This window comes from Puccinia triticina, chromosome 12A (genome assembly GCF_026914185.1).
Source record: "Puccinia triticina chromosome 12A, complete sequence".
NCBI lineage: Eukaryota > Fungi > Basidiomycota > Pucciniomycetes > Pucciniales > Pucciniaceae > Puccinia > Puccinia triticina.
In genome coordinates, this window is record NC_070569.1 from 1,201,656 (window position 1) to 1,217,336 (window position 15,681).

General features: G+C 48.1%; 2 protein-coding genes across 2 annotated transcripts; one reads left to right on the forward strand and one right to left on the reverse strand.

Moving 5' to 3' along the window:
- Positions 1-9,561: 9,561 nt before the first annotated feature.
- Positions 9,562-10,642, reverse strand: PtA15_12A120 (uncharacterized protein; the record flags this gene model as incomplete). The annotated part of the gene is made up of 2 exons (XM_053161698.1): positions 9,562-9,723; positions 10,445-10,642. 2 exons carry the CDS (start codon positions 10,640-10,642, stop codon positions 9,562-9,564), a joined length of 360 nt encoding a protein of 119 aa, XP_053025689.1.
- Positions 10,643-10,790: 148 nt separating this feature from the next.
- PtA15_12A121 (uncharacterized protein) lies at positions 10,791-12,324 on the forward strand (the record flags this gene model as incomplete). The annotated part of the gene is made up of 4 exons (XM_053161699.1): positions 10,791-10,947; positions 11,019-11,519; positions 11,597-11,803; positions 11,867-12,324. 4 exons carry the CDS (start codon positions 10,791-10,793, stop codon positions 12,322-12,324), a joined length of 1,323 nt encoding a protein of 440 aa, XP_053025690.1.
- Between the last annotated feature and the right edge of the window lie 3,357 nt (positions 12,325-15,681).

Genomic DNA, 15,681 nt, shown 5'->3' on the forward strand with positions numbered 1-15,681 from the left:
TGTATTTCGTTGTTGGGTAAAAATTCTGGCCAAAAACCCGAGTCGATGAATTGACTGAGGCTAAGAAGCGTGCCCTTCATTTCCGGGCTGTACAGCACTTGAGGCACCGCTAGGGTACCAGCCCCACTGGTTATCTTGAGGTGTCCACTGTGCGTCGCCAACATATACCCCAAAGTAGACGCCAGATTCAGTTTGACTGGCGGAGACAACACGGAAAGGTAAGAAAATTGATGGAAAGAGCTGCTCACATGATGGGTCGCCCCAGAATCCAAAACTGTGCCTGCGCCAGCGGCACCTGTCGCATCCGCCCCCACTGCTGATTGAATCGCCGGATTCTCTTCATGTCTAGTGGAGGGGTTGTTTGGAGGTGCGGCTTGACAGTGTGGTAAGACCAATCAAGACCAAAATCATTGAAAATGGGTTAAAAATACAAATTACATACATTGAATTTATGTACACACCGTCAAAAAGCGTGGAAGAATTCAGTTTATAAGATATGAATCTATTACATACAAGTTACATGAGAACTGTTTATCCTTAAGCGCTCAAAAGCGCACAACACCCTTGAAAATGCATGTACACATTTCTGTTTTCACATAGTGTTTATTTTTATCACAAGCTCACTTAAAAACCACTTATATCTTGGCAATCACCTCTGAATGGCCAAGTTTTCCCCAATAGGAAATTTCCCCACACAGATTTTCAATCACATGTAGCAAATCACTTCTTAGACGTAATTTTCCTTCCCAATTAGTCCAAGCCAAGTGATCATAACCCAAAGAGGAAAATTGTTTTCATTACATATGTAAATCTTTCCCAACTGGTACATTTATTTCACATTACATTGAACAGCTTTCCCCATTAGTACATTTATTTCATTACATTGTAAATCACTCTCAGACGTGATTTTCCCTATAAAAGGAGGCCTCTCTTGCCCCTTCTTGTTTTCTTTCCCCCTCATGCTTGCATTAGTGAATGAAAATTGATATCATTCAGCAGACATCACTTCAAAAATTGCCCCCTTCCAACATTGCCTTATAAAATTGCCCCCTTATCAAATATTGCCTCAACTTCTCACTTGACTCGAAAATCTGACTTATTAATTTAAGTTCAGGAATTTCCCAGAGTACTCATCACGCCAAACTCTTCTAAATTATAACATTACATCCAAATTACATATTACAAGGTTTAAATAGTAACAAGATTTACATAGCTAAATTCAGGAAGATTGCGCCACACTTAAATAAATAGTGTATCTCCTAGAGCTTAATTACAGGAGGGAAGCCCTTCAAGCACCCGTGTAAACTGTCAAATCCTTGATCTTTACATTTCCCCTCCAAGCTCTGCTTACGCCCTGCGTGAGAGTTCCACAACGGGCAAAACCGGAAGCGGGGCAACCAGATACTGGGGTATTGGGAAGTTGCAGGCCGGCGTCTCTGCGGAGAGTCGGGCCAGTTGATCTCCAGTGTCCCAAAACCCCACAATAGAGGCAGGGTCTGCCGGACAGGAGATTTGGGTCATTTGGGCCGGTGTTCCCCTTTCGAATGTTGTTGATTGCCGCTGCAATGTCGTCAATTGTTGGATTCCCCAGAGTGCCAATGTTCTGGTTGCGAGGAGGATTAAATCCCGATCCCGACGGACGTGCTTGAGAATTTGGGTGTTGAGACTGGTCCTGACATGGTTGTTGAGCAGCCAGCAATCAAGGTGCTCCCCACTGAGCATTAGGTGTCTGGTTCTGCCAAGTGCGAAAAACCGCTGGTACCGCCAAAGTAGATGAATCAAAACAAACCGTCTCACCATAAGCTGAGGTGAGAATAGCTTGAATGTCTCTTTCCGAGACGTCAGGTTTTGTACCGAGTTGAAACGAAATATTTTGAAAGAGTTGAGAGCAAGACATGGAAGGGGGAGGCGGCACAATGGACTGGAGGATGAGGCTCTCCACAAGGGGAGAAAGAGACGCTCCAACTTTCTGTAAATCAGAGAATATGTCGAATATCTTGTTGAAAAGACCAGGGATTTGCGAAGGATCCGTTGAAGGTCCCGCGACCCGTAACTCCATAAGTCTATCCATGAGCTCCATTTGTCGAAATTGGATGGTTCCCTGGAAGTTGGTTTCCACTGCTGTGTAGGCCTCGGTTCCCGTTGTGTATCAATCCACGAGCAAAGACAACTCATTGTGGACCGTGATTTGAATGAGAAAAAGGAGACACGTGTTTTCCTGAATCAATAGCTTGGTGAAGTTTTTGGCTTTGTCAAAAAAATTGGCATGACTGAGCGTAAGAAGGATGACTCAGGTGAGGCCCTGCTTCCATTTGTTGAATTTCGTGCCATCTGCGGATAGTTTTTTGACATCCGACTTGTATATGCTGGGTTGCTGGAGGAACTTGGTTCTTGGGGAAATTTCTGATGCTGAAGTTTGTTGTGACATCAAGAATTGATTGAGTCGCCGAATGAGAAGGTTGTCTAGATCTTCTGGTCCTTCATTGGATGGACTCTGTGGACTGGTCGGGCGTGGAACAAGAGGTGAATCGGAAGATGGTGTCGAATGTGATGAGCCCCGCAGATGATTGTCTTGAGGCCGGTACTCAGGTGCCGGTAGTTGGGTTTACTTTGGTGGTCAATGATGCCGAGTTAGATACTGGGAGAAAATATATGATATCTCAGAAACAAAAGGAGAAGGCGGTCAATTGTTTTCAGAAACATCAGATTGATCCTTGGTCGGTGATGGTGGTAAAGGGGGAAGAGCCAATAATGCCTTGTATGCCTTGGTCTGTTTTGGTCGCTTAGCTCTAGTCGGTGGTGGAAGAAGTCCCGCAAGTTCAGGCTTGTCCCGTTGGGTCTCTACCATACGCCGATACGGTGTCGAAGTCAAGAAGTCGAAAAGGCTAGCGCGTTGGAGAGTTATCTACTCTTAATCTGTTGTGAGTGGTAAGAACCCTTGATTGTATTGCTCCTCCCCAACCTCCTCTTGACTCCCGCGTACTCCAAATGTGGAGTTTGTCCACCCCACACTTCAACACAAACAACTGGGGCTTCAATTCTATTCAAATCTCACCTACATCTATCTTCTCCTCTTCTGCACCAATCACCGTCTCTGCCTGCTCCCTTGCATCCCTTTCCAGCTCTGCCTTTGCCTCCGCCACCCCATTCCTATTCCTTTCACTCACTACATTTTAAGTCAATCTAGATTTTTTATACAAGCCTATTTAAACGTTCAGGTATGACTAAGCTCTACCAGCCCCTCCAACGCAGGCATTGCTTTTCTCCTCCTGCTCCGCAGTTAAATTGAGGGTTTTTCCTCTTCAGGAACTCACTTTGTGTTCTTTCCTATTCAGGGTGTCACCACTTTAGAGATGCCCCCTGGCGGCATTTATTGGACACTTTACTGGACTACTCCAATGGTACAACTCAGTTGCCATTCATCAAACTGCAGGGCACTTGTCTCAGCAAGAGTCTGGCCCATATGTATTGATTTCCAACCATCTTTCATACATACATATTTAATTAATCCCAACCAGCCCTCCAAAAATCTGGTCACTTGGAGGGTGTGAGCTGAACCATTGTGTTGTTTTAGCAATAGTCCACCCCTGCCCCTGTGGCTCACACCATGCATTTTCATAGCCAAGGAACATTTCAGCTTGCCTGCAAAGAAACCAACCTTGCTGCAACACTTGAGCAAGGCAGCCCCCTGTGTTTTAAATATGTCAACAGGGCCATGGCTCAGAGTACCTGGAGACCTTGGAGGGATTCTGGTCCCACTTTTGGGTCATTGTTCACAAAATAATCCTGAGGGAGATTAAAATGCCCTTTGGGATATGAGTTTGGCCCTTGGCGCCGCCCGGGCCTTGTGTTGGAGTCATCTCATCACACTGCCAAGCTGGCCATGGCACGGCAAGCAGAGTGCCTGTCCTAAATTTTGCTGGGTGGGTGGCAGGTATTTGGGCTGTTTTGAAACTTATTTGGGCTTGTATCTGTAGCAAAATATTAACAGTTTCAAAAAGAAATCAATCAAATTTCAATCATTGTTTATAATTGGGTCCTTAGTACCTAATTGAGGTACAAGATGAGTGACACAAAATGATGAGTAGGTGAATTCCCTTCAAGATCTGAGGGCCTCCCAGAAGTGATGTGGAACCACAAATGCTAGATTTCCCTATGAAAAACTATACTTTCCAGGTCTGTATCCACAACTGTGGAGGTCCCAGATGTGATGGGAAGTCATCCACTAGGGGGGTTCATGTAAGGCTGATTTCAAAATCAGCCACCAAAACCAGCAGATGCAGCTTTTGAAAATCCTGAGAAAGAAAAAAGGTTTGGCTGGGCAGCTCCCCTTTGGAAGCAATCTGTCATGCATAAAACTTACTTACAGGTGCATGAGCAGACAAAATCAGCATTGCTTTTTTTGCAACATGAACCCCCCTACTGTCAGCATTTTGAGAGCTCTAGATTCCCCTCTAAATTCTAGAAGACAACTACCAAAACAATAAACAGCACACACTGGGGGCCTCCTAGATCTCAATTTACACAACCAAGTTGTTAATTTTGAGGAAGCTTGTAGTTCATTGCTTTCATGTGGGGTCATGCTTTACGCACTACCAAAAATTACCATGTGAGCTACTTTTTGGTAGTGCACTCCAAGAAATCTTGGTTTTTGGAGTGCTCAGCTAGCCGCTCCAATTTCTTTGGAGTGGAACCCTGTGCACTCCAAAAATCAATGGATTACACACTATCATTGCCCTTGATGACCAGGACAGACCAGCCATTGAGACCATACACCGCTCTGGATGACTGGCACAGACTGGTCATTGATTAAAGGATATGACAACCCTCTTGATGGCTGGTATGTACAGACCGGCCATCAAGAGTATACTACCCTCTCAATAACCAATCTGCGTCGGTCATTTAGGGGATCCAACCCTCTTGATGACCGGTCTTGTGAGCCCCACCCTTGGGGGTCTCACAGAATGTTACATAGCCTTTCACATGCTTACATCATCACAGACTTTCCACGAGCACATAGACTTGCCTCCTCCCCCACCTTCCTAGTCCGGTAGAGATTTTTCCCTCTCTCCGGTCTAGGTAAGCCATTCCTCCTTTTCCCCTTCTTCTCCCTCTTCCAGTGAGTTTTCCCTCTCTCCGGTCTAGTTACCTGCAATATAGTCCCCCCACAATGGTACTAGAACGTTCTCTGGCTCTTTGCCTTGTCCCTTGCGCCCCTCGACGACGATCAGTGAAGACCCCTATTTAGGAGTCTTACAGGTCTGTGCCTGTAATCAAGGGTGAAAGCGCTGCGCTTCAAAAAGCGCAGCGTGAAGCGCAGCGGTTTTGGTGGCCGCTGCGCTGCGCTGAAAGTAGCGGCCCCGCCCGCTGCGCTACCGCTTTTTGGGTCTGGCAAGAAGCAGGGACCCGCTACTTTCAGCGGTAGCGCAGCGGAACCATTGCTGCGCTACCGCTTTTTGAGCTGGCCGCGCAGCGCTCCCCCGCTGCCAGCCAAAAAAGCGCAGCGCAGCGCAAAGCGCAGCTGTTTTGGTGGCCGCTGCGCGCCGCTGAAAGGAGTGGCCCCGCCCGCTGCGCTACCGCTTTTTGGGTCGGGAAAAAAGCGGGGCCCCGCTATTTTCAGCGGTAGCGCAGCGGGACTGGCGCAGCGCAACCGCTTTTTGGGCTGACCGCGCAGCGGTCCCCCGCTGCGCTGCGCTAAAAGACCGCTTTTTTGTAGCGCAGCGCAGCGTTTCAGCCTTGCTGTAATTGAGGGGACTCGACACTCTTGGTGACCGGGAATCAGGGATCAACCATTCATCAAGGGGACTCAACACTCTCAATGACCGGGATCAACCGTTCATCAAGGGGACTTGACACTCTTGATGACCGGGATCAACCGGTCATCAAGAGGATAAAAACCTCTTGACGACCGGCACATACCAGTCATTGAGAGTGTTGAGTCCCCTCAATGACCGGCACATACCGGTCATTGAGAGGGTTGTATCTCCTCAATGACCGGCACAGACCAATTATTGAGAGGGTTGTATCCCCTGCGATGGTAGTGTGTACTCCATTAATTTTTGGAGTGCACAGGTTTCCACTCCAATTTCTTTGGAGTGGAGCACCGTGCACTTCAAGATTTCTAGGAGTGCACTACTCTTTGGTAGTGCACATGGTAATTTTTGGTAGTGTGTAAATCATGAACCCACATGAAAGCAATGAACTACAAGTTTAGGAAAACATTTTCTTTTTTTCCTCAAAATTAATAACTTGGTTTTTTAAATTGAGATCTAGGAGGCCCCCAGATTCAACGGGAAGTCATCCGGTTTGTAGAAGAAGGAAAAGAGAGAAGCGGAACAACAGGCTTGAATATGATACAGCAAAAGCAAAAAAACTTGCAGGTGCGGGAGGCTGAAAATGACCTGCTGCATTTCAGCCACACCCCTGTACAGCTCCACTGTACAGGATGTCACATCGCCTCTGGGCGACTGGTTGAGCTTGAGTTGTGTGTTGGGCCAACTATTGGGTGGGGCAAATAGTGCTGATGAAGTGGCCAATGGGGGTAAAATTGCACCAGGATTCCAATGGTGCAACCCTCAATACCCCAATGTCAATAATGAAGGAAATAGCATCTTTCTTCCAATGATATTCCTGTATGCAGCTTGACATACAGGACCTATACCGGCTTGAAGGGCAGTGGCTGAGATTCCAAAATTGGGCCTGCCAGACCGCAAGCTTTTTTGCTTTTGCTGTACATGATCATAGTGAAACCTAATGTATGAAACATGCTTGAGGGCAACAGACCAATATTCCAGAATCCTAATTAAATCATCTGTACTTGTGTGACATCCCTTCTTTATTGTTACATTCAGTAACCCACCACCAACACCTAGCTTAACTAAGCCTCTTGAACGGAGGTTCTGGGGCACCCCGCCTGGAGGGCTTCCCATAGGAGAGGCTTATGAATAATGTCTTCAGGCTGGCAGACAAAGGCAGGATTTTCAATCCTAAAAACACAAAAACACATTTTAAAATTCATCAACATATGTACCAGAAAAACTGAATAGACAGTTTTTTTGGCAGTACTGATGGGCACCCTCACCCAAATGTTTGAGGCATAAACTCCAAAAATTATTGAAGGATTCCGTTTTGAAGGTCAAAGGAATCCTGAAGGATATTACATTGCTCTGAAAATTCAACTTTGAATTTTCTGATAATATGCACAATTGAGTGGCTACAGGTGCAGGATCTGCAGATATCTGCAGGCTTGTGAATCCAATATCCACAAGGGATTATGGTTGTAATTCCTTGGTTTACATTTCTTTGTGTTTATTTATTTATTTTTCAAAACATTTGTACAGCAAAAATGATAAGGGTTGGGGAGAGGAGACCAGCACCATTTGAAAGCTGAGATTGAGAAGTGTAAGTTGGCTCTGGGGCAGGTCCACAGGAGCTGAGGGGGAGGCTGGGTGTCAGCCGGCTACGCAGCGCAAGCCAGCGTAACAATTATACAAATGATTATAAATAATATTTCACATTTTTTGTGACAGATATCTATGTAATCTGTCACATATTATATAAATATATGATAAATACTTAAAAAAATATAACGTACATATAGTTTAAGAGTAATATTAATCTTTAAACTATTGAATATGAGTAAAATATACTCTGTGTGAATAATAAACTACGCACGGGTGCGCGAGTTACACCTGTCAAAGATACTCCCGTGACATGTGTCAATGTCTGGTAACTTTGGGAAATAAGAGATCTTTCCTCAATAGGATCTTCTTGACAACTACGACCCCATCCAACATCAAGAGTAATAAACGGATCGACTCCGCCCCAATTGAGTTCGAAAATAATAAACAGACAGATATTGACATCCCCATTGCAAGTCGAATGATACTCGAGCAATAGAGACCGCCCCAGTCCGTAATGATTGAAGGACTTCCCTATTGAACCAGGAGACAACAAAATATATTTAAAGAGGTCAGTTTTCCCTCTTTTTTCTCTCTCCTCAGCTTAGACACACTGAACGATCAACTGACCACTCTATTGACTCGAATCCGAAATCAATCAATACAGTTTTCAGTAGAACTTTCGTCTAAACGCCTTCGTCATCGTCCTTATATTCGAAAATCGTCGCAATTAGTGATCGGTTACTAATAGTAAGTAATAACCCTTCACCTTATCGCCTTATTTTTTCTTCCTGTAAGTCTGGGAACAAAACAAAACCTGTTATCAGGCCCCAGCCACCTATCTCAGAGGGATCAAACCACCCCCGATATGCCGGGCCCCTCCTTTTTTTCCTTTATATTTATTTCTTTGAAATAAATAAACAAAACAATTCCATAAAAACCCTAAAACTATATATTATCACCTGGTGTAGCTAGAAGAGCACTGCTCTTGGCATCACCGAGGCTGACACTGGGTGATGCTAAGTATTTTTCCTCCAGCCATTTGTGATTTCTTTCGCAGCCAAATTTTTGACTTTGTGCACAAGTCCCTCCCGCAAAGTCCCTCCCTGCGGGAGAGGCCGCTTCGCGGCCAGCCACAGCGAGCCTCTGACAGGGGGGACTTGTGTCAAGTTAGGAAGTTGAGGTTGTCACCAACGGTCTCCAATCATCTCATGTTTGAACCAATCAACACCAAACACGTAAAGTGGCCCGGTGGTGTCCGAGGATATGGAGTTGTGACTTGGGAGGAATAATATGGGGTGTGGGCAGTCGAGTGTTCTTTCCGGAGCACGTGGACAAAGGCGTATCGCAGACAACTCTCTCTGTTGGTGAAACTTCTACCTCAAGGCATCCGCTATTTTTTCGGCGGTTTCCACTAATTGCTAGTGCAACAAGTAGTCTAAGTATATTTTCGGGGGGAGGGTTTCTGCTTCATAACTGCTAGTGCGACAAGGAATGAAGCAGGAGTGATATCTATTCTAAGAGACAAAGATGCAACATTCTCTCGTATTTATAGTGGGCCGGCTGATTGTCAGTGGGAGCAATCACCGCCGCGCGCCCAGTGTCAGTGAGAAAAGCAGATAATCCGGAATAGATCAATCTCAAGGTATGTAAGGGTCTCCCTTATAACCGTAAACGCCTGATGCGTGTTTATTAGTTGGAAAGTTAAGGTAGTTTCGCATATCAATATTTGGCTTGCAGTCACCACAGCTCAGAAAACTCAACATATAATCACAATTGTTTCTATAACTGGACTCTGGAGGCCTAAAGTTCGTCCGGTCATATTCTATTTCCTCCAAATCCCATCTCAGTTTATTCTACTTCCCCCATATCTCATCTCAGTCACTGATTAATTTTTTCTATACACATTTATGCCACATTAATATCTCTCCGTCGCCCAGTTTGGTATTTGATACAAGACTACGAAGATGAGGAACAGCTTTCTCCTTCTTTCAACCTGGTTGGCGTTACTAGTTTCGAAGAACAAGGGTGTTCCGATGGACACTCGAGAGACGGACTATATAGATTGGAGTTCGCTCGGGGAAATTCAGGAAGCGAGTGATTCTTGGCGCGGGGCCGCCATGAACCCTTACCCCAGGGAGTACATTCCGGCCCATGAGGATCACTCCTTGATGAGCGCAGCCATCGACGCCGGCCAAGCTGATCCGTCGAATCGGGGACACAGCCGCGGAATTCCACTCGAATCCTCTAGTAGGCGCCGGTCAGCTGGCAGTTCAAGTTCGCGCGGTGAAAAGAAGAAGGCAAAGAAGGCGGCTGAGATATCCTGGGACAAAGTCCCAGCTAATCAGCAAGTGCCTTGGTACAACTACGAGGCAAAGTCATAATTCGGAGTGGCATCCACCAGCACCTCCAACGGGGTGTCGGCAAAAAACTTTGAAACCCAAATTGTCATGCTTGAAGTGCTCAAGAGCAAGGAAAATTGGGCCAACCCCGATGCGGATAGATATGTCACTATGCACAACCCATCCAAAGCCCATTCAGTTGTCTATACCCTATATCATGACAGATCTGATCAATGCGTTTGGGAAAGAAAGCTCGGCCCCGGAGAGTGGCAGCAGGTCCCGATCCGTTTCGTCACGGGAACGGTATTCGTATTTGTCCCAAAGAGCTAGCGCGTCAAGAGCGTCAAGTAGCAGCTCAGCCGACCGGAAATCAACCCCCAGTGGGAGTCGGACCAGCATGTCGAACGGCAACTTTGGCAGATCCCTCAAAAGGCTTGATCCGGGCTCCGGGTGTAGGAAACTTGGATACTGAGGGAAGGAAGAAGGATATTTCACTTTCGTACATCTTTCAATATCGGTTCAGCTTTCATTCTTAGCACGCAAATATTCATATGGAAGTCCCCTGAATACATAAATAAGCAATATGCCTACATATTCTGTTTCTGGGAAAAGGTTCTTCCTAATTGTGCAGTCTTGACCCAGTAGGGATGATTGTCAGCACACACTACAGATTCAAATGAGAGCACGGCTATGGGAGTGAACTGCGAGAGCGCCGGCTGCAGATCTCTGGACATGGAGGCCGGCCAGACGGACGGTCAACAGCGGCGGCGGTGGATGTCTTCTGTGCCCACCCGACATGCTCGATGGGCTCGTGAGCAGACAGCTGTGGCGGGGGGAGTGGACAGCTTGGATGGGCATGGGAGGGCCGGAGTGAGGAGCAGCCGGGCCCGGGGTGGCCATGACTCGGCGGAGGAGATGTATGGACATACACATCATGGTAAAAGTTTAAGATCATGGGGATACAGGTTTCGCTGGTCGACCAGCTTCTGCGGGCGGCACTCCTCCTGACCATACCCCTTCTTGACCTTCTCCACCCAAAAACCACACCATGGCCCACCCATCCGTCCAGCAGCCAGCCCTCCTCCCCAAAACACCAGCCATCAGCAGAACGGCCCGGAAGGCCCAGCAGAGCAGGACTGTCGGCCCCAAAGCACACAAACCCTTCGAGATCTACATCGACCCAAACCAGCCATCGGCCACCGATGGTACGTACAACCCTTGTCCCTCTCGATCGATGTCGTACATCATCCGCTGACTCGTGTGCATCCGTCGCTAGCTCACCCCCGCTCCTTCAAGCCCTCCATCTCAGCCACCCCAGCTAACAGGAACAAGACCCTCGCAGCGGGGCCCTCGACGCGTAAACACGCGGGCAAGCCGCTGGAGGACAAGACGAACACGCTGCGCAAGAAGAAGCCCGTCGGCCATCTCCTGCCCTCCGCCGGGCGTCTGGACGCGAAGCAGAGCGGCTCGCCCACTCTGACGACAGCCAAGCCGAAGGCCACGCCCCACCATCATCACGAGGCCACGAAGACGGCCGCCGGCAGGACCAGCCCGCCGACCACCAAGCTGCGGCTGCTCTACCGCACCCCAGCCACCGCCAAACGCGCCCCTCGTCCGCCCCAGCCCCTCTTCTCCTCCGGCGCCGAAGACAACGACGACGAGGAGTATGAGCAGTCCCTCGATGACCAACAACTCTCCCCCGTCCTGTCGGCCTTCCAGACCAACTTCACCCTCGAAAACGTCCCCGACGTCGAGTTCGGCCCGCCCTCTGCAACCAGTACGCCCCGCAGCACCACCCCCCGTCCCCATGTCTCCCCATCTCCTGACCCTCTCACTCTCTGTGTGTGTACACAGTTGAACAAGTCGAGCTTCCAAGCCCCGACGACCGCGTAGACTTCGGCGCCTTCCTCGGCGGCTTGCAGGACCACCTAGGGTCCGCAGCTGGCCCCGCCGTCGCGGGGGGGAACGCGCTGGATGCCGAGGTGGCCCGGGTGGTGGCGGAGGACGGGCGGAAGGAGCTGTGGACGCGCGAACCAGAGTGTCGGATGCCCTTGTTCGAAGGTACGCATTTATGCCTTCTGCTATCCACCTCAGAGCTGACAAACCTGGGCGCGGTGTACACAGATGTGCAAGGGCTCGAAGGCTTGCATTTGCCCCCGCCGCCGACTGCGAGACCGGCATCCAAGGCGCGCCTCGGCCGCCCCGCAAGCTCGACGCGTCTGCTCCGGCCTGCCGTCGCCCGAACGACTCTTCCGCCATCCCGGCCCCCTTCCGCCCCTCGCCCGCCCACCCTCCCCGCCCGTGCCACGCGCACACACGCCCCTCCCTCCTCCACCCACCCCGCATCCTCCAAGCCTACCGTCTCCAAACCCGTCGTCTCCAAGCCCGCCGTCTCCAAGCCCGCCGTCTCCAAGCCCGCCGTGGCGCGCCCGCCGATGGTGGCCCGCTTCCACGCCATCCTCGACACGCTTGTCCGGCAGGAACAGGCGCTCGTCCTCGCCGACCTCGCACAAGATAAGCTGCTGCTGGCTTCTGGAGCCGAGTGGGACGCGGGGCTCGACGACGTCGTGCTCGATCTCTGACCTCTCTCTGCCCCCTCTCTCTGTCACTCTTATCCATTGTCCGTCTCGTGGTCCGTCACTCTTTAGCTGGCCCTCTTCTCCCCCCTCCCTCCTCTGTCATTCTCTAAGACAACCCTCCCCTAATCCCACTCCCTCCCTCTCTCTTCTTCTTGGCCCTCTCTTTCTGCCTTTCAAAGTCCCTCTTTTCCCTATCCATGTCCTCCTAGTGTACTTTCTTTTTGCAGTCGTTTCTTGTCGGCCCTTTCTTGGGTCCTAGCATTCGTGGAGTGTAGTGTGGTCATCCTCCAAGCCATACGTATTGACATTAAAAAATGTGGGGTATAATGTTTTGCTGTACCATGTGATTAGCTGTAATTAATTGTCTGAGGCTTTCTCGAACTGGCAGGGGCAGTCTAGCCTAAAAAGAGTCGCTCTAGTGTTCTACTTCCCACCACTTATTTTCCTCGGTGGTCAGACCACCATCTGATCCCTGCAGTAAAAAGTTTGCGAACATCGCAGGAAAAATCCTGTCCATCTTCCACTGTGCACAAACCCCAACCAAAAAAGTAATTGTGTGTCGGGATTTCTGGACTCCACTTAGACAAAATATGGGTGTGTTTGGTGTGAGGCGGTCTTGGGAAATGCTGCGGCCGAAATGGAAGGATCTTGCCTTCTTTTGCCATTAGTTATGCAACAACATCGAGTGAGTGGGCGAGGTCGGGCTGCCCGGCCTGGCCACAACACCAGCAGACAGGCCGGGCAGGGCCGGGCTCAGACTCCAAAATCTGTCGAATGGGCCGCACACAGGCCACCTGGTATCAACCCGTGTGGGATAAGCGGGCAGCCCGACATTCCCTGCAAATGCTTTTCTTCGCAGGAGTGGCCGCCAGCCATCGGAGCCTCCGAGTCCCTCCGGGCAACTTGTGTTACGAAAGTATGTGGGGCACACCCTTTTCACTTGTGCCAGGGTGCACATATTAAATTATTTTTTCTTCACTTTATCTCCAAAAATGAAAATGAAGATGTCATAAATGTGTGAATTTTTTTTGATATTCTTGCTCCCCCCATACCCTAGAATCTAATCCGCTTTTTTGGTGCATTTGGCCTGGGAGAACTTTCTTGAAATCCACAAAACAATGTTGCAATTACAGCTATTTTTAGCTAGCTAAAAATAGCTGTAATTGCAGTGTTGTTTCATAGATTTCAAGGAAGATCTCCAAGTGCAGAGGCTCCAAAAAAGCGGATTTGATTCTAGGGTATGGGGGGAGCAAGAATATCAAAAAAAAAATCACACATTTATGACATCTTCATTTTCATTTTTGGAGATAAAGTGAAGAAAAAATAATTTAATATGTTGCTCAAGAAAAGAAGGAAAGAAAAGCCCCGTACTGGTGTTGGTGATGTGTCTGTCTTGGGATACCCTGGTGACACTTTGTTTAGACCGCATCCTAGCCGAGTCCAGTTTTTTTTTTTTTTTTTAAGTGAAATTTGGCCTATGGCAACATAGGGTAGTTACGCTACGGATAACGCTAAAGTAACGGTAACGTAACGAAATTTTATCAGTTATCTACGCGTTACGCGTAACGGAATCAAGTTACGGTGTCGCATTTTTGTTCTTATTTGCTTGGGTGGTTCTTTACTTTATCAATGTGCGGCAATGTTTTTTTTTTACGTTATCGCACAACAACTATGGGATTTTTTTACGGATAACGCGCAAGTCAAGCAACAAGAGATATGTACTAGTACTATAGATAGACTATTTATTTTGGTTTGAGGGGACCAAAGCCTTCAATGCCTTCCCCACCTCCTCAAAAGCTCCGGTGAGAGGCACTTCCTCCCGCAACCACATCATGCTGCTTACGCAGCGTGACATGGTTGATGGGAGCAAGCGCCCTCGATTGTGTTGGAATTTCAGCTTCTTCTCTTTACTTACCCCAAAAATCCCTTATTCGATGTTAATGTTTACTTAATATTGTAGCCTGTTTTTTGATCTGATCTTAGCCTTTATGGCAGCCTCTTGTAGTCTAGAACCCTGAGGAATAGCCTCTAGTACTATTTCTTATTCAAAACATGTCTCCTTATTATTTTATTCATTATACATACATTTTTTATTCATTATCAAAAATCATGTATATATTACTTTATTTTTACAAGTAATCACATCAACAGTTCTCCTCTTTTCCTGAGTTGACCACCTTGTGCCCCCTCCAAGGATCTCAAGAATGTTCACCAAAAACACCCTCTCTCCCTTTTCTCTTACCCTCTTCGGTGAGAATTCTAACAGATTGCTAGTGCATACGTCTGCTGCCGCCAAGAAGAGGCGCTCAACAGCACACAAGCTTCCAGATGCCCCCAAGTACGCTCGGGCCATCTGCGAGAGGGTTGGGTATGTGTTGGCATTCATCTTCCACCATTGCAATGGTGTTGATTTGCGGTCGATGGCATTGTTCTTGAAGGACAAATCAGCCTTCAAGCAACGAAGGGTAGTTACGCTACGCGTAACGCGTAGATAACGGTAACGTAACGAAATTTTCGTCGTTATCTACGCGTTACGCGTAACGGCAGTGCGATTACGTTATCGCAACACGTTGAGCCGGTTTTTTTTTATACTTGTTGCGTTATCCGGGCGCGCAGAGCCCTTGAGAACAGGCAAAAAATGAGGCTAAAAAGCCTTAAATGGTCCGTTATCGCGTTATCCCCCGGATAACGCGATAACGGGCCTCAAAAATCAGGCCCGTTACGTTACGCGCGGGGCCTGAAATGACCCCGTTACTAGTAAAGTAACGGGGGGCCCCGGATAACGGGGGTAGTTACGTTACCAAAATTGCGCGGATAACGCAATGTAACGTAACTACCCTTCGTTGCTTCAAGTACGCTTCGACCTCATCTTCATGTGGGGTTGGTGTCTTGGCCATCCTCAACGCCAGACGTGCCCTGAGTGACTGAGGCTCAGCGGTGTGTGGCCTTTTAATTTCGACTACTTCAGATTTGGGTATGGAAGGCTGAGTGTTTGAATTTTTTTCCGTTTTGTATATTTCAAAGCGTCGATTGAGAAGATCGAGGCAGTTGGCGACCTCACTGCTCTCTGATCCAAAGCCAAGCTCAAAGATGAGCATCCGGTAGCAGGGATGCAAAATCGTGGCTAGTACTAGGGTCTCGCAGGCCATTGCTTCATCCAAATATTTATCAACCTTTGGAATCATCGCATAGAACATCGGATACAAGGCGTCCTTGGGATTGGAGCGGTGGAGCTTTTCAGAAAGCTGGTCCTTAAGTTCCAAGTACCTCGGAATGACATGGGAACCACTTGAGTGATTGCCTTCCATTTGCGAGGTCAGATCAACAAAAACCTGGCAAAAAAAAAACAGAAAGCAAGTT